At 32.4% G+C, this 25,148-nt stretch overlaps 1 protein-coding gene across 7 annotated transcripts in view; it reads right to left on the minus strand.

Annotated features, from left to right (window-relative positions):
• Positions 1-277: 277 nt before the first annotated feature.
• PPP2R5C (protein phosphatase 2 regulatory subunit B'gamma) overlaps positions 278-25,148 on the minus strand; it is a 202,231-nt gene continuing 177,360 nt past the window's right edge. For 4 of the 7 annotated variants that reach the window (XM_051978353.1, XM_051978356.1, XM_051978357.1 and 1 more), the window contains 5 exons: positions 17,406-17,533; positions 14,679-14,780; positions 12,532-12,604; positions 9,039-9,155; positions 278-3,155 (listed from right to left, as the gene is read on the minus strand). In XM_051978353.1, coding sequence (XP_051834313.1) covers positions 3,024-3,155; positions 9,039-9,155; positions 12,532-12,604; positions 14,679-14,780; positions 17,406-17,533 — 552 coding nt within the window. In that variant the 3' untranslated portion in view covers positions 278-3,023. Of the gene's footprint in view, positions 3,156-5,343; positions 5,416-9,038; positions 9,156-12,531; positions 12,605-14,678; positions 14,781-17,405; positions 17,534-25,148 lie in introns of all 7 variants that reach the window. The other 3 variants (XM_051978355.1, XM_051978359.1, XM_051978354.1) reach the window with 2 other exon arrangements.

The raw sequence follows: 25,148 nt of genomic DNA on the forward strand, positions 1-25,148 counted from the left end.
AGTTCCAAAACTCCCTTTGATTCTGGATTGTGTCAGCTAATCAGAAAAAGGGTCAGATTGGCAATTTAAAAAAGACATCATTCTATGAAAATTTTATTTAACAAAGCTTTAAAATTAGTTTATGGAGCATTAAAAAAAATAATTGTTAATTAACTGCAAGCTTTTTCTATGTGTTCTGGATGAAACCAAAACCAAAACCAAGTCAAAGTTATTTTGAGTATTCACCAGAAGCAGGTTACCCAGCACTGCAGCTATATTTAGTTTCATGATGAACAAGTAAAACTCACATGTTCTTTATTTAGACCATATAATACACCATTTTTAGAATTTTAAAATTAGATAAAAGAGCATATTAAATGGCAAGTGTATGAAGTTTCTCTTCATAAACAATGTCAGAACAAAAAGTCTTGAAATACAAAAAGTTAAAAAATATGTAGGTACACTTGAACTTAACATTTCACTAAAGCATAAAGTTACAGATATTGTCTAATGAAAAATAATTGTGCCACTTACCTATGTTTGCTGTTTCTATGAACGTTTTTTATTCTGTACATAGGACATTTTGTACAAAATATGAAGTCTACATTTTTATTACTTATTATCATAAACAAAGTACAATGTATGTACAATATTAAAATGAAGCCATACTAAAGCCACACTAAAAAGACACTTGTAATATTGTTGACATTCCTGATGCACAGGTATGTTCTGGAAAATATAAAGATGTTAAACACAGAACTTCCTGAAGAAAAACAGTCACCAAAATTCTAGCTTACGATGGAGTAGTCTTAAAATTAGCTCAGTATAAATTACACGATATACCTGGACAATAAGTTGAACAGTTAGCATAAGTGAATTTTAGTATTGACTATGAAAACTTGAATGGGCCAAAGTACTGTATCAGGTCATACTTTTGCCTACGCAGAAATTAGTTTCTCCCAAAAACCATCATCAGATTTGTCTTTTTTTGGTGAATGTTTAACTTCAATAAAGAGCAGAAATAAAACAGAGATGTTCTTTAAAAGCTGAGCTTTTACATAATCAACCAAACATTGATATATATGCTTTTTTCCTCTAGAGCAAAAAAGGAGATTACCTCTTTCCAGAAATCTTTTGCACAAACATAGTGAACACCCCAAATCAAATCTATTGATAATCTACCAGCTAAAGATGGAAGTTCAAACAATGGTATATCAAAATACATAAGACACTGCTTTATACAATAAAAAAGCACCCTTTTTCCCTCAAAAGGAGAAGGCATCTAAACTTTTTTTTAAATTATAGATTTTCATAATGGTAAAGCAGATACATTTCAAGTTTCACAGGAAATATTTGTTCTTACAAAGTGGACTTTTCCACTTTAAAGCAGGGGTAATCTTTTAATTAGTTCTCTCTCATTACAATAAATCCCCTCCCCCCAAATGATTTTCCTCCGAAACAAAAAGAAATAAAACAGTGGAAATGGATTTTAAATGAAACTGACAGATAGCAGGCACTACATCTGCACAAGTTATTTATATGTCTGCTTTTCACAATGTCTTTTATGGATGCAGGAGACCTCATTTTATTGTTGAACAAAAAAATTTTTTTAAAGAAGCCACATTATCTTCTTATGCATTGACATTTAACATTGCAAGTTATATCATCTTACTGTCAGAGACAAAAGAAACTAATACCACCCATTTAGAATAGCAGAACACATCTCAAACAGCTTTCAAGCAGGATAAATAAGTCAAAATACTGGCCACCCTGAGAGAAAATAAAAAATAGACAAAGCACTAAGTTAGAGTTCCCTCCCTCCCCTCCCTCGTGCTGTTCCATTTAAAACAAAAAGTACATTACATGCAAGTAAGTTTGTGGAATATATAGCAGCATTTGAAGTTCAATGGAAACAGATGCATTTTCATTTTACTTGTGAGGTGTATTTGTAACATGTGTGCTCTTTTCAACAGAAAAAAAATATACATTTATGTAAAATTATCATCACTGTTGCTTCCTATAAGCTCTGAGACCAATGCTTATTTAAAGACATAGAACAATGTCATTTTAACACCTGGCACATTATATAACTGATGTTTATTTTTGCTGGAAGGCAGCAGATTGGGCTAGCCGAGAATGATTCAATTTAAAATGACTTTATTCTAACTTTTCTACAAAATTCTGAACTCTTAGAGCCCAAATATTTTATTAAGGTTCAAGAGCCTTGATAAGGGGCAACAATGTTCATTTAAAAGCAAAGTAAAATTTGGAAAATGAAACACTTTAAAAAATTTAATCCAATTCCAGTTAAGGTAGACAGAAAAAGCTCTTAGGAAAACAAATTTCTTCTACCTTTTTACTCCTGGAATACTGGTGTTGTATTAAAGATCCGAAGATATGGCTTTAGATATATGTAAAACTACTAAGACACGATACACATGTCTCTATCCAAAGTAAAGAAATAACATAGAAAAACAACAGTGACTGAAGGATTGTCATAAGTCAACTTTTTGTAAGTTCTGTTAAAATATGAAAGAATCATTTTCATGTACTTTAAAAACTGCTGGTATAGAACAATGTGGAAATAATTTCAAGGTTGTAAAGTCTTAAAATGTGTAATACTTTAAAGGTACTTTCAATTCTGAAACATTTGACATTATCATAGTACCAGCTATTTTTAATGTTTACAAATTCTGTTGGAATATGAAGTTGATTATGATCAGGGTGCTTTTCTATTTGGCTCTAATGTTTAACTAAAATACTCATAATTTAGAATATGCTGGGGTTATGGCGGCACCACCACCTGAATAATGTGGTCATTTAATACTTATCAACCCATGGTTCTGAAAATGGAGCCCGATAATTTACCATTGTTTGAACTACTGATCTTGAGCTGTATGCTGAATTAAATTATTGCCTACAGAACTGGGTTGAAGAAAGCTTTTGACTTTGAGTACAACTGATTTGTATGGCACAAGATGTATGTATTTTCTATTAAGTCAAAAATAATTATGCCTCCTCCCCATATATTCCATGGTAATAAGCTAATGCCCATCATGTGATATTATCTCATCAGCTCTGCAATGGGATTCCAAGGCTTTCATGGTATAGATATCCTGAGGCAGTTCTGACTTGCGTCGCACAAGAGGACGATCCTTTTTCTGATCTTTCTGTGCCTGAAATTAAAAATGCAATGAAGTTGGCTAAAAACTAAGCTATCTGAAGAATGAAATACATTTCAGAAAAGTGATTTAAAATTGGCTAATTACATGATGAAGGCTTTGGTATATTGCTGGGAATACTAAACAATAGGATTTCTTCAAATGAAATGAGAAAGGGAAATAGAATGTGTCAAATGTTGGCATTAAAAAAAATTACTTGTAAATGAGCTCATAAATTAATCTATTCTGTTTTGTAGATTTCTCTAAGTTTTCTGAGACCAATTTCTGGCTATTTCATAGAAAAACTTTTCTATTAATTTGCAGCAATCTTCATTAGTCATGCTGTTCTTAAAGCAGTGAAATTTCATATAGTTTCAATTGGAGGTAAGTAAAGATGAGGACTGACAACTCTTTCACTTTAAAACCATTTCTTTCATGTAGAAAAATACATGTGTCCCCTGACCTCCACCAATTGGAATTTAGGAAACTGCTTTTTCTTTCTGGTAAATAGATATGATTTAAATAAGACCTTTTTGCATGTAAAATTGAAATTGTCTTTAAAGAAAGGAGACTTAATATTAAGAATTTTTTTGGGAGATTATTAATAGTAGCAATCTATTTCCATTAATGGTATTTTAAAATAGTCAAAAATGAAAATAGTAATAACCATATGCTTTAAAGCAATAATAGCCTAGGCTGTTAAAAACTATTAATTTATACTTTTGAGGCAATAAATGAGCAAATAACTCATAATTTTGAAGCAGATGTCACAGAAAGTTTTCTATTTAAAAAAAGCTAGTTGATTAAAAACCAAATCAAATAACATGCAATTATCTTTTCTTTTCCTTTGATTGAACCAGATAACTATCTTAAAATTCTCTGTGTGAAACCAGCCATTGTATTTAAATATTGTAATTAACTGTCAAGAGCATTGTATCAATATTCCTTAACAATATCATCTGACAATAGAAATGATTTCACTGTAATGTAATAGTTATCTTCTTGGCATCTTTCTCTCACCTATACTAACTTTTGAGAAAATGGCTATCAAACTGATGCACAGGTTTATAAAATAAAAATAAACTATGTGTTAAACTTTAGAAATTCATCAGATGAAGGTTATATCTGCAAAGAAATCTCCCTCAACTTTTTCCAGTGACTATTTAGGGAATAGTCCTTTGAGAATCTACAGAAAAGGTTATAATATTAAGACTAAAAAAGATTTCTAATTTGATGTTATTTTAGGAATACTTCCTATAAGGTTAGCTTAATGAAATAATTCCAATTCTTTCAAGGAAATAGTTTATCTTTTGAGAATCTTTTTCCTTAGGAATGATGGCAAATGTATAGAAATCCAGTTAAGAAAGGAGTCTAACAGAACTACAAACATAAATCCTGGAGGACAAGTCTTCCTATGTACTTCATAGATTTCTCTTTGAATCTTCCAGACAAGTCATAGCAGTTATTAAAAAAAAAAAATCTAAAATATTTAGTCATTTTAGAAGCAGGAACCATAAGTAACCATAATTCTATTTTTACAACAAAGATAATGATTAAAACCTCAGAACTGATGAATTTAAACTTCCTGTGGGGCAAAAAACTGTGACACATACAAGGCTTTTGTTAATTAAATAATCCAATTTAGTGGTTCAAAAAGAGAACAATTTTATAATTCACAAAGGAGAAAATGAGAAAACAGAAGTGAAGACAGAAATGCAAGTCAACAGACTGAATGAATAATGCTTGCTGGAGAAGATGGCAATCACAAATGTATTAGGATGTTTACTGGAAAAAAAAATCACAGTAACAAATTTGAAACAAGCACTACACACACACACACACACACACTTTTTTTTAATCCATAAGAAGGCTTCAGGAAAGAGTGAAATGACAAACTATTGAAGTTTCCTTTAAAAAGGCCAGACTTTGAAATAAATAGAAAAAATAACAGAATAAAGTGATTATAATAGTCCATTTCTCCCTTTCTAAAAGGATTAGTAGCTCATAATTCAATTCAGGATAAAATGAATAAACTAGGTAAGGATTCAAGTTTCTAAAGTACAATTTCTTGACTATTGTCACAAAGTTAGAATGACATGAAAAAAGGAAAATACTTCATGTATAAAATTATGTACTTTTTTAGTTGTTTTCTAAAGTCAAAGCTAAAATTTTAAATACACTGTATAAGTTTAATAATGAATACCTTCACTTTATACTTTTCATCTTTTTAGACCTTCCTTATCTGCATGGGTGTAACTGTTTTTCTTCCGACCGACTGTTAAAATAAGAATTGCAAACATTTTAAGTCTCTCTAATCAAAATACGATTCATGTTTAATTTAGTAGATTCTATATCAAGCTCATAACAAATTTTATAAAGTTTCTGGGATAAAAAATTTGGATTTTACATATTCCTCAAAACTATTATCCCAATGAAATTCTCCAGGGGAATGGAAATGAACACCTTTAACTATTAAATTGCTTTACTGGTTTCTTTTCCAGATGTTTCTTTTTATTTTTTACATTAATATAACATAATTTTCAAGTCCTGTGACAATTCCCGATTTTTGGATAAAGAATCTAGTTCAAATTTATCACTCTGCAAAAATAAATTTAATAACAAATAAACTAAAAACCACAGAAAGTAGCCCAATGGGGAAAAAAAATTCATGAAAGCACAAAATTAGTGTGCCAAAGATTCAGTTATAGCATTTCTTAAAAAAAAGAAAAAAGGACATTGGACTTGGCTTAAAGCTAACATAAGTAATGACTGCAATTGTTACTTTTCTATGCTTTCCTAAAAATATAGAGGCTAAACGATCAGGGGCAGCCTAACTGGGAAAATGAATATGTATTAAGTAATCAATTTTTAAAACAATGTTAAAGGTTCAAAAGCAGATCCTGTCAGTATTTTATAAATGGAAGCTCTATCTCATCATCTAGAATAGTTGAAATTTGGGACAAAACTTTTAATTTGGTCCTTTGGAAGTTATGGACCAATGGTTTTTGTAAGAACAGATATATTTATATAACAGCATCAAAAATCTGGTATTATATATTATTATAATTCATTAAAAAAGACTAACATAAATATTCCCTCCATCTCCCCAATGATTGTTTCCTCTAGTAAAACAAACCTTTGCCTTGTTTTTGTACTTATCTTATACTCCCTTTTACAATGATTTCTATAGTCTATTCACTTAACTATCTTTGAAATCAGGGTATGCTTTCTTTGTTCATTGTGCCCAACTAGGATAGAACACTGAATAAAACATGCACTTAACAAATATTGCTGTATAAAGGAATAAATCCTTCTCCAAATGCCTGCTTTTCTAGGATGATACTACAAGCCAAATCAGGAAATATTTATATTATTAAATACCTACTATGTGCCAGCAACAGTACCAAACATTGAAGGTGCTGTGGTAAAAGATACTTATATGAGAGTTGAAGTTCTCTTCCTGGTTATAACAGACACATAACTGTTTTAAGAAAGTGCCCAGATTTTAATGATCTGTTACTACTTTAATACTTTACTGGGCAATCCCCAATTGATGCATGTGAAAGCCTGAAAAAGGTCTTCATGAATTGCTAAGCCTTAAATTGATATTCTGATAGCCAATTTGTCCATGGTTAAGAAGATACCCAAGATAGTGCTGTGCAGATATTCAAAGTTATTTTAGTCAGGTGGTATCTAAGAGCTCATGACCCCTTGGAATAGCTTAGAATCAATCAAATAATCAACATTAGATTGTAGTAGAAAGAAAATTACTAAAGTGTCAGATTTCCTCAAAGAAATTTATAGGTCAACTTGTTGGCATATTTGCTTGGCTCAGTGAGACTGTTTAGAACAAGGTAGCACAAATAAAAAACACTTAAAGACAGAATAGTCTTAGGGTCTAGGAACACAACTTAATTCCTTTTCCATCTATACTTCCTTCCCTGTCCTTCCTTATTCGACCCTTAAAACAACCCTATCTCAATCTGTCCAACTTGACTTACTTTTTATAGTTCATTGGTATAAAGGCTATATAAATGAACTGGGAAAAAAAGAAACTTCAGTTCTTGTCCCCACTTTGATCACTAACTTGCCAGATAGTGTCGACTATAGGTAAATTGCATTTGCTACAGTGACATCATATGTAAAATAAGAGTTTAGATTGGATTAAATACCACACAAATATAGATAAAAAGGTGATTCAGTTCCTACTCCAAAGGAATTTAAAAATATGAGGGCTCATCTAAAATGGAAGTCTAGGATCCTCTCCTATACAAGAAAACCCTCTCCCCATACTTGAAAGGAATTTAGAACATGAGGGTCCTTTCCCATCCTAAAATGCTACTGCATCTTTTATGGCATTTTGCATATTACTATTAGGTATTTGTTTACATTTCTCTTAATGTCTGATTATTAATTTTGTGACTTTTCTTTGTGACTTTGTGACTGGTCAAAGGACTATTAAGTACCTTGGAAAGGCAGGCAGTTAGATGGTGCAGTAGAAAGAAAATTGGGCCTAGAGTCAGGAAGACTCAAATAAAAGTCCAGTCTCAGTCATTTACATATCTGTTTGATTTAGTTTTCTCAACTGTAAAATGGGAACAAGTATCTACCTCACAGGGTTATTGTGAAGATCAGAGATATATATTTGTAAAATACTTTAGCACATGAGAAGCTAGCAGTGTTGCAAGCTTCAACGTAGTGTGGGATAGCAGGTACCACTGACCAAGAGGTTTTCAGAATGTGAGTGGTGAAGAAAGGTTAAGATTGCACAGAACAATTAAGTAATCAATAGAAGGCTTGAGTAAACAATGAATTGGGGGGGGGAGAGGAGGGGAAGAGGAGGAGGCGGCTAGAAAGGCAGGTGCTACATAAAGGTTTATTATTCTCTCACTATACCATGCTGCCTTAGTTGATTAACTATGACAAACTTAAATTAGATCTGTGATTTGATTGGTAGAGGGAATAATTAGGCTGAAATTATACAAAAATAAAACTGATCTTACATCAAGTAATACTGAATACAGAGTTAGAACAGGGTGGTAATGGATAAAAAGCCACCCTGAAACCTGGTGTTCAAGTCTATTTCTTGACTTATTATTAGTTAGCTGGGCATAGACTTAACTCTTTAATGCCTCAGGCCTATTTTCTAGGACTACTCATTGCAAAGAAGCTGGGGTTCCCTACTAGAGGGAGGTAAGCTCATGAGAAATTCCCTATAAAAATGAAATTGAGAGAGGATAGAATTGTCTTTTCTTCTTGCATTATGTTCTTTAGAATTTAGTACAATGTTTGGTTATACATAGTTAATATTTCTTCAATATTCCCTTCATTAGTCTCTATCACAAGCCCAGTTGAGATTCTGGACTAGTGTGACCCTAACTTCTGCAGCCCTATTCTTCCCTACCTGCTAGTTCCTGTGTTCCTGCTTGAGTGGAGGAAAAAAAAAAAAGAATTATTGTAACTTGAAGTTTCCAGTAACTTGAAGTCAGGGGCAGAATTAGTCATTTGGACAAAGAGAGAAGAGACTGCTTCGGGATTAAACTGAAATAGCAGGAAAGCAAAAGAACATGGTAGGGAGGTGGGAGGTTGCTTTTGTTTTTAAGAATAAGAGTTGTACAGAAGTTAAAACTAATATGGTTAGTTTTCAAATTATTGCCATTAAAAATCTGATTAAGGAAAATGTAGATGTCAGGGTATTTAACTGGAAAAAAAAAAAAAAAGACCTATCTCTTAATAATACTAGAGACCCCATTGTATAAGAACCATGGGTGAAGTCTGCTATGTAATTAATTAAATTATCATGTTAATTTAAAACAAAAATACTGGTACATATAGTACCATCAACTAAATTTTAAGTATTTATTAAGAGCAGCTCAACTTATCTCCATATAATTTTACCTGACGTGACTCTTCATTGACTGTCTTTCTCAGCATCTGTAAATCTTCATATAAAGGCCCATCTGTTTCCATTGCAACTGGAAGATTCAGGGAACTGGCTTCACTATACACTGTGTACTAAAATGCAAATTGTTAAAATTGTCACTCTCAGTTAGAAGGAATCACTACACACTTCAAAGCATTTTATTGCCGGTGAAGTAGTATTTAATTCAAGGAGTAATTTGTTTTAGGTAATTAAAAAGCTTAATTTTAATGTATCTGATGAGAACTGAATACTTCTTAAAGTACCCCAAACCTTGCAAGCCTCTATATATAGTTGCTTTCTGTATCTAAGAAAAAAATGCAAACAGAAACTTTTTTTTTTTTAAACTGGGGAAAAAGTATGAGCGCTGACTAAGTAAAATACAAGTTTTCTAAATATATAACAATGAACATATGGTAAGCCATTAGCAATTCTAGTATAAAAATAAAACAATCATGACACATTCTACCAAAAGTCAGATTTGGGGCTGAAAACTGGCTTCAATCACCTCAAAGTATTATTTATAGAAACTCTTTAGTATTAGTTGGTTATATAACAAACAATTAATAGAACCTATAAAACTTCAGACACAGGAGAACAAGCAATATACTAAAATGCTTATAAGACTAGTGTTTTCTCTCAATAATTTAAAGAACATATGCTAAGCCCTCTAATTTCATACTCTGAAATTTTAATCCATGAAGTATTTTCCATTTTCAAATACTGTCACGTAACAAACAGTAAAGGTGCTTGACAGATGTTACTATGATTTAGTCACAAATGGTACAGAGATGAAAAGTCAGAACAACGTTAAATTCACAGTGCAGTATTATAAAAGTTTGTAACTGCTATTACAAAATGGTTTATTTGAAGACTTAACTGGGTTAAAACTATTATTTTTACATGATTGGTAAAGTTACAAGAATATTGCAAAAGAATGACAAGAGGATAGCAATCAAACTTTAGAAAATTCAAAAATTAGGAAGAAAAAAGAAGAAAAATATTTCTTATGCTACAATGAGTACCAAAAGTAGACCCATATTCACTGAATGTACTCAGCCCACATACTTGACTAGTTCTTCCAGGATAAGACATAAGGCATTTTAACTCAATTTCTATATTTTATGCAAACACAATTAGAGGGCCCATCTACTACAGATGTGGTATGTGTCTGTTTTATAAGACAGTGACTTCAACTTCAGAGAGCACAAATTCTCAGCTTGTTAATTTTCAACTGTTTGTTTAGTATAGCATCAGTGTTAATAATTTATCCAAGCAAGATATTTTTGCAATGTTAAGCACACACATACATATAAGGGTTCAGACTCTCTTATCAGTTTACAGTTTGGTGTTACCTATTAAGAAACTTTGTAAGAGGACTTCAGAATATTATTTGAAATTGATTTGCTTAAAAAAATTCCAAGCATAATATACTATGAACCTATTAAAAAGAAAGTGCTTAGCATAAACTTATACATAAAAAGAAATACAATTTAAAAAAAAGTTTTGAAAAAGTTATACAATATCATGTTACTATATACCATAAAGCAGTAGTAAAATAATTCCATGTAATATGGCTTAAAAAGTTAATTTTTCTAGTCTTATGAGATAGTATAATGATTGAGATTTAATTTGCAGCTCTAACAGAAAGGTAATAAAAATCGAAAGGCTTATTTTCATAAACATATTGGAATATGGAATAAAACTAGCTTCTTTGTTACCATTCTTTTTAAAGGAATTTTTGAGAATTTTAAATATCAAATACATATTTTATGATACAAATCATTCTTAATTGTATACATGAATTCTAGATCAAACAGAATTTTACTTTCCTCACAGTTCAATACTCTTAAGATTTAACTAAATTGCTTGCCAAAAACCTGTTGGACTAGAATGGTAATAAATGATAAAAAAGAGATAAAAAAAGTCATAAAGTAGACTTTAGTGATCATTTAAAAATATTTTCTAGTTTCAGAGAAAAACATATAGAAAGAAAAAACTTTAATTTTTTCCTATAAGAAAACAAAAATAACTACAGACCCCAGCAGAAATACCACTGGGTATCTTTCTAAATGTTGAGATTCACCCAGTGATTCTTACTATATTAAGAAATTATTTCTTTTTCGCAGAGTAGAAAGAATTTGGATAAAATCTTGGTGTGGAAAAGACTCAGTGACTGATGTTCAATAAATGGCATCATTAGAATCAGAGTGACATATCAATTAGAAGGCAGGAGGTAATACAATTTCACAACTGATATTACTTTGAATTTACAAATACCAGATGTATATGAAACAAAGGTCTCCATTTTCAAAGAGCTATCCAGCCAAAGCTGGAATTTGGGAATTACAACTATTTGATAAAATCTTTTACTTGCCTTTAGTTTTTAAAGCAGCTTTCTTTTCTTTCTTTTTTTAAATTAAAAAAAATTTTTTTTGATATGTAAACTCTGATGAATGAAGGTAAAAGTCAGACTGACAGTTAACATACATAGCCCCAGAAGCCTGAGTAAAAGGAAAGGAGCCCAGATTTCAGAATCAGAAAGCCTGGGTTCAAGGCCTGGCTTTGCTACTTACTAGATTTGTGACTGCCCAAGTCACGTAACACCTCTGTGCCTCAGGTTCCTCACCTGTAAAATAAGGGGTTGCCACTAGGTGATCTCTAGTGTGGTCTTCCAGATCTAACTCCTGTGAAATTGTAGTAATATGTGCTGCACACTTAGTTATTACTAAAGAGTAAAGGAGTGCTAGAATAAAAATTATACACTTTGTTTTCAATTTAAATTTAATAGGGCAGCTAGGTGGTGCAGTGGATAGAACACCAGCCCTGAAGTCAAGAGGACCTGAGTTCAAATCTGGTCTCAGATACTTAACATTTCCTAGCTGTGTGACCCTAGGCAAGTCACTTAACCCCAATTGCCTCAGCAAAAAAAAAAAAAAAAAAAAAAAAAAAAAACCACACACACACACACACAATTTAAATTTAACTCCTTTTAAAAAAATCTGTATATTTTAAAAAGAGAAGAGAATATCTTTGCTTGCAAAAAACTCTGCTTCAGGCTTTAAAAAAAAAAAAAATCTATGACAATTGTCAGAAAAGAAACAGGCTGTACTTGCAGTTCAAAGACCGAAAGTTCCAATAAGAATTTCATTGGACTATCGGACAGCCACTTAATTTACATTTCATAGCTGCAACAAGATCAACTCCATATTTAAAAAAGAAAAAAACCCTGTAAATTCTGAGCTACTTTTTTTTTTTTTTTTGCAGGGTAATGGTGAGGGACACACAAAATAAGTACTTGCACAAGAGGAAGTTTACAAAGTTTAAAAGTATTTTTTATTGCAGATAGTGCATATACATTATTAATGGAACTGTTTCTTTCCCCATCTCTAAGATGATATCAAATACCTGATCTTATAATGATATTAACAAAACCCCCAAATGTTTTCATGTTACTCTTTTTTTCAGTACCTGGGGATTTGATTTGGCTAGATTTTCTATTTTAACCCATGCTTCTTCTCGTTCCTTCAGTTTAAGTTTCTCTCTGAAAAACAGCAAAATGTCAAATTAAAATGCCAGGAAAGAGAAATTTTAAAAGGTTAATTTCTAAAAATACACAAATATCTTTATCTTATTTTGTCTTTTACTTTCACTTCTTGAATACATTCTTCTTCTCTCTCCTAACTTGTAAGCTAACTCTTATAATAAAGAATAAAAGAGCAACCTCACACATCAAACATGTCTGACATAGTATGTATTATTCCAAAGTTCTTTACTCCTGCAGAGGAAGACATTTATCCATAAGTATCTTAAAACATTGATTTTTCATTTAATACATGATATAGTTTCTCATCTTACCCTTGAAGAGTCTCTACAAAATCTACAATCTTTCTTAACTTGAATGACATAATTTATTTGTGCTTAAAGCAAAATCTGAGTCCATGACAAAATGGGAGACAGGGTAGAAAGAGGTGAAGTGCCAGAGGAAATACTATTGACAAGTATGAATCCTGTGAGTCAGGCAACTTAGGTTCTGTAGTGCTGTGATCTTTAGAGAAGTTACTGTACCACTCAAAGATCGATATCCATGAAATGTTAGAAGGCCAAGAACAAGGGTTCTGAACCTTTTTTGTTGTCATGAGCCCTTGTGGTAGGCTGATGGATTCCTCAGAATGTTGTAAAATGAAAACTTTTTTTTTTCATTTTGTATATAGACCTCCTGCAGTCTGTTAGGATGTAGGGTTGATCTGTGAGGAATTTAATGCAAAGGAGTAGAGAAAAATACTACAAGGAATAAGTACTAGATAATGAAGCTATAATCTGTACAGTGGAAGGAACTGAAAAGATCACAGATTCAAGATATAGAACATTGAAGTGAATGAAAATTTATATACAAATTATAGGAAATGCAAAAAGATTTGTTTGGAAGGATAATGGTGGAAGCATTTCATAACATGAAATCGCTATGATAGTTTATAAAATATGGTACATGGGACCACAGGGAAAAAAGACCATTCGTACTAAATTGGTCTGAGCAACTGCCAATGGGGAAAAAAAGGTTCTTAATAGGGTTAAGTGAAGCTGGGGGGGGGGGGGGAAGGAGAATGTTTTCTGCTAAGACCCATTGTTGTTAGTTGTTCAGTATGGCTAACTAGGGCATTCTGTACTTTTCTGAAATGTCTTCAGAGGAAATTCTGAAATGTAAGCAGATGGATTGCTTTTCTTTTCTTATCATTTTGATTCCTTATCCAAGTTTTGTTGCACACTACTATCTTCTCCCTGTTTCTCTTATTATTACCCTGGCATTACACATTCCACAGACTCTGGTGCCAGTTTCTCTGGGAGGCAGAGAGGTGGGGGAAGCAAAGTGCCAGACTTGGAGACAGAAGAAACCTTGTTTGGAACCCCAGTCCTGACCCCTGTTAACTGTGGGCTGATAGGTCACTTAACTTCTCTTTTACTGATTTCTCAAATGTATCATGGGGAAAATAGTCACTAAATATAGAAAATGATTCCTGTGTGCAATATATGCCTCACAGGATCTTATGAAGATCAAATTAGATACTATTTTTAAAGGAGTATAAATCTTTAAATACTATGTGAATGTAGCTATTTTCCTTTGATTTTGTGGTCTGAAGCTAGGTAGAAAGGATGTCATCTCTCCCATGTAATTGATAAGGCCTAATTTTCTGCAAATGGTCCATGGGTCCTAGTCATGAAATGAGAGGAGAATAAAGGGGAAAGAAATAACAAGTGGAGAAAAAGGAAAGAGAAGGGGAGAAGAACTGATTACATAGGGTAATCAAAATAACTTGAGTTGATTTATTATGCTTTTCTCTTACAATTTTTGCTGGTATTATTTTTCCTGGACAGAAAGTCTTAACTTATAGTTTCAGGAAGAGAAAGTCTAACTTACAGTATTCAAACAAACACCTTCCATAAAGTATATTCACATGAAAGTTATTACAGGTTAAAGTTGAAGCTATTTATCCTGAGGAAAAAGGGCCATAGCTTTATTCTAGAGTTAAGAGGAAATTTCTAGAACAAGCAATGTAAGCTAATAAGCAATAATTAGGAAGACACTGTAGAAATAATATATTTACAAGAATACAACTTACTTCATTTTCTCTGCTTTAAATTGTTGCGTGCAGTCATCAAACAGTTTTTGGTTCATCTCCATGAAGAGTTTCAATGCATTATATATCAAGCCATGTATTGTTCTATAAGTAAAATTTCAGGTTGAAACTTAATACTTTTAAGTTGAATAATGTACCATTACTGGTCAATAGTAGTCAGCTGTTTAGATAACTGGAGAATTAAATCACTTTGGGAGAGCACTCAATTTGTAGGTATTTTAATATGATTAGGATAGAAATCTTTAAGACTAACATAGCTTCTCAAAAACACTTATGTAACATCACTTAAAAAGAAGCCAGTGTCTGAAGTGTTTTAGGTAATTTTAACAGTCTTGCAAATTTTATTAATTGAGGAACCAAAGGGTTGCAAAACAAGAAGGAACAATTAAGGGTCACCTAGTCCAACCCCCTACCTAAAAAACTGAATTGATTTATAGTTTTTAGATGTTCAAAGCTCAAGAAAAATTGATTAAATGTATTCTTAAATTCCAAACATCTTTATTTAATCTTAATAAAATAACATACAATACTTAAGAAAAACTTCCTTTGCAGACAGATTTCAAACTTTGAAAGAATATTCAACATTATTAATCAGTGGCATTCAATAGTTATTTTTAAATTTTTAGATATTACTACTGATAATGTTTACAGCATAGAAGTCATGAAAAGTATGTTTAAGTGTGTTTACGACTATAACAAACAATAATGCCAAGTAATCAAATTATACTGAATAGCACTATAACTTCAGTGTGTCAGCTTTTCCATCTACTTATTTGCTCATTGGTAATTCAAAATCTTATCCATGACTTTGTTACCACAAGCACAGAGATGTTCAAGTAAATCAGGAGCAACAGGTGAAAAAAAAAACAAAAAAAACTGCGTGCAAATATGATTGTCAGTAAAGGGCATTGTGATAAAATCAAAGATACCCACAAAGATACTCTGCAACTCTCTAGTTCTGTGAACTTGGGCCAATCACACCCTTCTCTGTCATTCAAGTTTCCTCATATCTGAAGTGATGAAAAGCTAATATGCAGAATGAAACACATTTTTGAACATGAGCAATATGTGACTTTGTTTTGGCTGACTAGTAAAAAAAAAAGTGAATCAATAATCTGTAATTTCATCAGTGAGGGCATTCTTTCCACCAAAGAACTGCTATGGCCAAAAGATCCCTCATCCTATTGCTAACTTGGTGATATGACTCTCCTAACTCATGTAGGCTGATTCTTAGACTATTCTTCTGCCAGTTTCAAGAATGGCAACGATACAACCTCACATTTCAATTTCTTTAAGGTTTATAAAAACACTTTCCTTATAACAAATCTGTGAGATAGGTACTATATTAGACCCTTTTACAGAGCTGAGAAAGTCTCAAAGAAGTGAAGCAATGACTTGCTTATGATCACAGAGGTAGTATATACTACTAGAACAGTGTTTCAAATCCTACCTTTCTAAATTGACAACAATGTGAAATGCATAAAGGAATGGGGGCCTTGAGAACAAGTAAATTTCCCATCATTGGTAATGTTTAAGAACAAGCTAGATGACCACTTATCAGGGATATAAAGAAGATTAAGGGATTCCGGTGCAGATATGACTTGGACTCCATGATCTCTAAAATCCCTTCCAGTAATGTAGTGTTGTTGTGTTTCTCTATGTGTACATATGTAACATACTTTCTATGACATGATGTTAACAGTTGTAATTTTATTAGTCTGGGCATTATCTCCATTAATGCAGAATATTACATGCATTATCTGGGCATTATCTCCATTAATGCAGAATATCAATATCTTGATGCCTAAAAGGATCATTGTTCCTTTATATGTTCAGATATAAATAAATTCCTTTCCTGTATATGTTCAGATATAAATAAATAAAAATATATAACACTGATACTATATAGGCAGAACTTGATATATGTTGTTCATGAACTGTTATGGCTAAAAAAAATTTCTATAATCTATAACAAATCCATTGTACTTAAGTCTTTTCATTGTGTTAGTACCTGCCAGAGTTCGTGCTCTGATATTGTAGCTTTTGATGAAAGCTTGGAGCAAGAAAACCTTAATTTTATATGGCAAAATCCAGAATAAGTCCTTTATATCTCAAATGACATAAATGAATGAATAAATACTTGAAATAAAGGAACACAAACATAGAAGGACAAAATCAAGTATACTTATTTCTTTTGTAAACTATTAGTATTTCAGTACATTCTCTTCTCTTTTTTAGTTAGAATCTATGTGGTATAATGGAAGCTACTGTAACTTTTGTATTACAAGGATTCCTCAGTCCATAGATCTGGAATACTGCATTTGCCATCAGACACACAGAAGGCAAAAATATTAGCTATGAAATCTTCTAGGACCATCTTTACATTAACAAAAGAGATCAAGAGGAAGTTTTAGATTCTCTGAGTGAGATCCTGGGTTATGAGGTTTATCAAATATTGTCTTTGGGGAAGTCATAAAAACTGTGAGTCAACTGATACTTCATAATGTTGACTTAGTGACTAAGGAGGAGAAAAAAGGGCCACTGACAGAATCCACAGTATTTCTTGAGTTTATATAAATTTGGAGTTTCAATTTTTGAGTTTTCTTCACTGACATTTGAAATCTAAATTTTAACACTAACTGGCAAGAAGTTTCAGTAAAACTGACAAAGTGTAGACATTGTTGGTCAAAGTTGTGACTTATTTCTTACTTATTCCAATGGGTCTTTGAATTACGGTACAAAGATGGAAACATGATGGGCAGAATCTTTGCTGCATTGTCACTGATTAAACTCATAATATATTCATTATTCCAGTAATACAGTGCCCGCTCTGCCACCTGAAAAATAAAGACACATAATTCTTTCTGTAACGAACAGGTTTAAATATGTAAATAACAAATTAAGAGCCTGAAAATGGGTAAGGTACAGGCTTATGCCACCTAATGTTGTACAATGGTTTCACCGAAAAAAAAAAAAAATGAATCGGAATCATAGGATTTAGAGTTGGAAGAGATATTTGAGATCATATAGTGAGAAAAAGTAGGGAAATGTACCATAGAGAGATGACAGTAGAGTCAATTTATGTGAGGAGCTACACATTTTTTAGGAGTGATATGTTCACTTAAAGCATAATTATGTTGTTATTAAATAGTTTATTGAGAAATTATGTTGTCTAGGAGAATTAAGTGGTATATACCTGTAATCTATTAAAAGCCATTCATTTAAGACATATCCACTGATATCTGACCTGATTGGCATTATGGAAGCCATACAACTTGACTCTGGATCCCAGTAGCCTATAATTCTAAGGTAGTATTAGTCAACCATATTTTTTTTTTTAAATTCAATAAAGACACAATGAATAAAGGTAAATGCAAAGTCCTATGTAGAACACTTGTGGGGAATACTAAGGACAGCAAGACATGAATATATATCTTCAATATGCTTATAGTTCAACAGGGAAGACAAAAACAAAACATATACAAGCTAGAATGAGAAAAGTGCTTATAAAATGCCATATATAAAGTCGTAGGAGGAGTTCAGAAGGAGCAATCACTTGAAATTATGAACTTAAAATCCAAAATTATTATTTCTGCATATAAGCACTATACTATCCAAATAGACAAATGGAGCATATCAAAGAGCATGAAATTTCAAAAAACATAGAGCAGTTGAATTCTGTAACACTTAAGAAGAAAATGACTAAAGATAAATCTGGAAGTAAGATTTCAGTAGCATTAAGAAATGAAAAGTTAAATGATTTGAAATGCAGGGAAAGATCTGAAATTTTTCTTGCATTTTAAACACCTTTCCCATAAAGATCTACTATGATGATGTCTCCTTGTGGAATGGAGATGACTTTGAAACCTCAAAGTTGCAGTTACAACATGAAGGCTGTGGTAGGTTAGACCATCCTACAGAGGCTTTGAGTATAGTCCTGGCAACAATTGATGCCTGCTGTCCAAGGGCTAGCTATACTCGTGGACCACAGCAAACTATAAAAAGTAGAATATATAGAAAATTTGAAGCCTCTTTGTTATCACAATAGCAAATTGGTGGAAAAGGAAACAAGAAGTGCTAAGAATCATCCTTTTGACTGTCTATAAATATTAATTTGGCTGCAAATGCCCTAGGATGATGGTGGTTTGAATGAACATGTAAGGATGAACTGAACCATATCACTCTTAAAACCAAAAAACGAAGTGGCTCACAAAGTCTTCTTGGAAAGACAAATAATAGAGCTTATAGGAATGGTTTTACAATGTATCCAAGGACAATAAGAAACATCATTTTATAGATACATTGCCATCAAAATTCTCTGAGTTAAATCAATATATATTTATTGCTCAGTGAAAATGGGAAATAGGAGAGAATGATAAAAAATGCTGTATAACTTGTAGAATATCCTGAAAATTCATTCTTACATACCACCAATACATTTTAAAGAACAGAGTCGAGAGGCAATGTATATGAGAAGTACTAAATAAAAATCACTCCCCAAAATTCTAACAGACTAAAAAAATGCCTGGCCATTAGGTGGGAATAACTCCAGATCAGCTGTTTGTATACATGTAAGACTGAGTTGTTAGAGGTAATATAGAAAACAACTTCAAACAAGAAGAAAAAGGAAAAGACATGATATATACAATTGTACTTCCAACTTGATGTGAAAAATTGGGAAATGGATAAAGAACGGATACCAACATAGATCAGTAAAATCATATTCTATCAAAGTTTGATTGATGTAAATATCACAAGGTAAGAAAAAAATCTCAAAAACTACTCAGTCAGCAAATACAGCCATACAGATATTAAGAACTAGGGTGCAACACTGGTTTAAATTATAAGCTTGTTTTGTAACCTATGAAGGGAACATAGCTATTAAAGAAATTTGTTTTGCATGACTATACAGATTTGCAATAGATTTTATTTTTCTTATCTTCTCTTTGGGTTGGGGAAGGGATTAGAAAGACAGAACCTGAAATAAAAAACAATAAAAATAAAGCCCTATTTTTAGGTTTAAAACAAACAAAACCACCAAAACAAATTAAAAACTGATGAAGGTGGGCTAAGAAAGTATGCATCTGCTATCTTGACTATATATTCTTTATTTTTATTCTTTGTTTATAAAAGATGGTTCTCTGGATTTGTAGAAGAAAGGGATATGTTGGGCAATGAAAGTCATGTCAAAATAAAGATATTAATAAAAAGATTTAAGAAACAGGATAGTTAAAATTTATGAAAGGTACTGATTAAACAATGAAGCACCAGAGGAAAACAACTGAATTTACAGAAAGCTTGGCAAAAGATACACTTAACTCATATTATCACAAAGTCTTTGAGGAAGAAATTGCTTCCAAACTTTCTCATCCCTCATTATATCTCCCTTGGCTCTTCTTCCCCTCCCCCACCCCACTCCCAACCCCAGTCTTCAGTTGAGTCCTGGCTACATATTTTACTGATGCCCTTCACTGAGCTCCCTCTTCTCCTCATATCACTGGTCTCAGATACTTATTGAGTATGTGACCCTGGGCATGTCACTTAACCCTTTTTGCCTTAATTATTTATCTGTAAAATGAGCCAGAGAAGGAAATGGCAAACCAGTACAATATTTTTGCCAAAAAAACTGCCAAATGGATCATGAAAAGTCAGACATATCTGAATGACAAAACAATAAATTGATCCAAATGTTTACTTTTCCATCACGACAGCATTTTTATAAGAATAGTTGATACTTATTCAAAGAATCCTTGATGAAGGTATAAGGGAATAGACAAGCTTTTGCAAAAAAGCAGATCACATCTACACAGTAACCCAAATGACTAAAAGATGTAAAAAGTATAAGACCTTACTCTGTTTTCCTATAAAAGCACTCGATTCATACTCTGAAGATTCCAAGTGAAACATAGGTTTCCAAAGGTATTTGCTACTGTCATGCAATCTAACAATGTCAAAACTGAAGAGTGATTACCTATAGCTGGTAAAGTGCTCCACATGGTTTTGTTTGCAGATGATATTTTGTAGTGTTTGCCTCAAGTCTCAGAACACTTCAGAGGTTCCTGAGGTTCATAATCACAGAAAAATGTCAGACCTAGCTATATATATATAGGAAAAACTAACAGAATAAAGAAGGACCACTGTTTAGATCAGTGGTCTCCATACTTTTTTTTGCTGGCACAGTCCCATAAAAAGTATTTTTTCCCCTGGTTGATATGTTGGTGTATGTGTGTATGTGTGCAACTTTTTCAGTGAAACCTGCGCTGCTGCTGTATTTGGCGTTTATAACTACACTAAGGAACAAATGCTTGACTAAGAAAAGGGGAAGAAAGGTTGGAAACTTAACAGCTGCAGAAAGAAAGAGGAATTTGGAGCTTTAAAGGGAGAAATGCAAGTGTGATTGTGCTGGAGATATGCCCTCTGATTAGTTTTTTTAGAGGCTGGTATGTCATTCATCTTTCCATTTTTAGACTGGCTGATAACATTCCCCTCGGGGTAAGGCCATGGCTTCTACTAGACCATGGTATAAAGCTGGATGGATACCTCATATTACTGATGTTAGAGTGTAAAAGAGAGAAAGAGAGAGAGAGAGAGAGAGAGAGAGAGAGAGAGAGAGAGAGAGAGAGAGAGAGAGAGAAAGCGAGCAGGCCATGAAAATGAAGTGTACCCAAATCTGAAAAGGAAGAAAAAAATATGCCTAGTTTTTATTTGGGAAACTGCAAAGTGCTTTTAATGACCTGAAGAATTTCCCTAAAACAGTCATCTTTTTAATACTATTAATTGTCTGGTGATCCTGAATAGCTATGACTAGAAAAATATCAGTGTCTAAAGAATTAAAAGTTGCAGGTCACACAAAATGCAATGGAGAGGTACATGATGAATATGAACAGGCTGCAATGCAGTATCACTGAAGAACTTACATTTTCCAAGCACTGAAAAGGATATCATTAGGGAGATGACCCCAAAAAAGGAGATGATCTAGGCATTTAACAAGAACAAAGTATGGACTATAAATGGCCAAGAAATCAAGATGCTCCCTAGTCCAAGAGTGGAAGGTACTTCCTAACCCATTAAAGAACTTATACAAAGACATGGACAAGAACCATAAGGGAGAAGAATAAATGGATGTAATCTGTATGGATAGAAGAAATACCTATACAAACAAGACCACAGATTCATTATAATTTAACTAATAATGGATTTTTTGTAACCAAAAACAAAACAAAAAACCCCAAACCCAAACCTTGTAAACTCAATTTTCAAACATATGTTTTAAATATTGGTCTCATATCAAACTGTTCTCATATCATACATTTGGTAAATATTCTGGTATGTGCTCTAACCATACCGCACCTGGAATCTTGCTTTAGTCTCTTCTGTGGCTTCTCTTCTCCTCTGCTTCCTGTCATATGCTTATATCCTATTCAAAATGATGATACACAATGACTTAAGGCACAATGTGGAATTCATGTGCCAATCTGCTTGTTCTTGAAGTTATTATATTCGCTAATTTTGTACCTGAAGTTGAAGCTCAAACTTTCTGGGAAAATTATTTTTAATGACTCAAATTTCATATTACGTTAATGTACTATGTTATCTAAATAGAGATTTTATGCATAAAACTTCCAGACAATGGTACTTTCTTGATCTAGACTCATGCTAGTTGGCTTAAAAATTATTTTCTTTTCTTAAATAGGACAATTAAATAGAAATTGCAAAGGAGAAAAAATGCTGCATAAGAAAGCAAAAAACTTAGGCTTTGGGCCTGGCCCTGTTGCACGGACCCAGGATTCAGTTAGTTAAGTTATTATACATCTCTGGGATCAAATTTTCTTATTTTTAATGAAGGAGTTGGATTAAATGACTTCTAAAATTCTATGATTCTATATGGAATGGTCTCCAATGAAAACTAATTCTATATACATTACTAAAATAAGTGAACTAACATTTCAGAACAGATTACCAATGTCTGATATATAAGCAAATTCTTTATTAAGCTTTATCAAGCATTTTTCATTAAAATTTTACAACTAAATCAGACTTTGAAAAAATAACATGGGATTAGAAATAGATTTGGAAATACTGATATTGACACTGAAACAAAATGCTTCATGCTTTGTATAGAACAAACATTAATTTGTTGGACAACTTGGTTATATTAAGTTCAGTGACTCTCAACTTCCCAGATCAGAGAGAATAAATCTTATCAGAGAAATTAAACAATTTAACGATCAATTATTACTGAGTATCATGCATAAGATATTGTGCTAGACGCCGGGGAATACAGAGATAAAAATGAAATGGTTCTTGCCCTCATAATGAAACTAGCTGAATAATAATGAAAAAAAAAAGGTATTGATCTGTCAGCTACTATATCTAGATTTTTGAAAGTGGAGCCACTATATCTGGATTTTACTTAGTCCGTGATGTGCTAAATGAGGATGTAGAAATGGTACTCAAGAATAACACAGAAGAACAGCTGATCCATGTTGAGTACACATTAGAGGAAATACACGCTCAAGGTGACACAATTTTGAGTGTATTCAGGGACTTATTCTATAGATTCACAATCACTAAAAAGTTTGGCCAATCAATTCACACAAGAAAAATCAAATGGATATGGAATAGCTATTTTCCAGAGTAGGATTTGCAAGTGGATGGACAGACCATTACATCTATTTATACATTCATCTTAAATACTACAGATGGACAATTTGGGAAATAATATAGTGCATTTGGATAATTCTAAGCTATTCCCTGAATCAAAAACTTACTTTTTAGACAACAATCTATAAGTAATGTTATAAGACTAGGAATGATGGAATACTACAAAACCATGAACAATCAAAATTGTGGCTGAACCAAGGACTAATGGAAAAACTATAGTGCCATGGCCATTAAACAGATAGCAGTATACTACCAAAGGTACCTGCACAAAAAAAAAAAAAAAAAAAAAAAAAAAAAAAGGACAGAATATTCCTAGGATATGTTTGATCAGAAAAAGAAACTGGTTAGTTATGTGGTTATATTGAAAGACAAAAGATGGACAGCTCAAATATTTTATCAAATAGAATATTTACTATGTTAAAAAGCCAAGAGGAAGAACTACATTTTGGGCAGACTCTTGGAAGAATTTTGGAGGTCATAAACAAGAATAGGTAGTACATAGGATTACTCAATCTATAATCCACTTTACATATTATTAAAGATTTCAATCTGGAAAGGACCTTAAAAGTCATTTAGTCTACTTCATTTTACAGATTTGGAAAATGAGGCTCAGAGGAGTTAAGTTGATTCTCCCAAAGTCATAAAGGTAATAAAAGTAATAAAGCTGCAATTTAAACCCAATACACAACATACTTTCCTTTGCACAAATGCCTGTGACTAATTTATTTCAGGCCTTTATTGTCTTTTACTATAACTGGTTTCCATATTCAAAATTCCCTTCTTAATGACCCAAATCCATCTGCTAGATTAATCACCATACAATACCATTCTGATAGTTTCACTTCTCTATCTAAAAATCTTCAATATACTACTCCATTGTTCACTGAATAATATACAACTTCCTTAGCCTGGTATTTAAAGCCTTCCATGATTTGGCCCAAACTTCTTCATTTATCCATTACATGTACATCATAGACTCCAGTCAAACTATACAACTTGCTAGTCCTTAAACATTCCAGCCTTGGTGTCTGTCATGCACCTTTGCCATTTTTTCCCTCTCTATCCAATTTCTCTATATCTGTTTGTTGGAAGACTAGCCTACCTAGACCAGCTAAAATGCTATCATCTCTATTGTAATTTTTTTTTTTTTTTTGATAAACCCAGCAGAAACTGAGCTCTCCCTGCATGGAACTTATACAGCTTTTTCTTTGTACTCCTCTTAGGACACTTGCTGTCACACTAGGTTTTCAAGTATGTTTTATCTTTCCTATCAGATTGTTATTTCACACAGCATTTATTAGAATACTTTGCACATGGTAAGCAAACAACAAATATTTTAAAATATGAATTGAAATATGAAGTTAGCAATATAAACTGTATGTTGAATTAAGTGCTATTTGTCTTATCCTCTCTCCTAAATTCCAGTTCTTACATTATCAACTGCTCTTTGGATATTTCTTATTTGTTTTTTTCTGGAAGCAATTAGTATTGTGACTTGTCCAGTGTCACACAGTTATAGCAAGTGAATCCAGATCCTCAGGCACTCAATCCACTCAATCTTAGCTGCCCCATCTTTTGGATATTACAAACCATCATACACCCTAAGTTAAGGGTGTTAAGCTTATTATCCTCCACCCCAATCCCCAATGATGGATCAAAATGTAATAAATATATATAGATGTTAATTTGTATATTTTTAAGTCTGTAGCAATCCTTTTCTTGAATCATCTTCAACTCCTTAGTCTCATTCCACCCTATATATCCAATCCAAATATATATATATATATT

This window comes from Antechinus flavipes, chromosome 2 (genome assembly GCF_016432865.1).
Source record: "Antechinus flavipes isolate AdamAnt ecotype Samford, QLD, Australia chromosome 2, AdamAnt_v2, whole genome shotgun sequence".
Taxonomy (NCBI): Eukaryota; Metazoa; Chordata; class Mammalia; order Dasyuromorphia; family Dasyuridae; genus Antechinus; species Antechinus flavipes.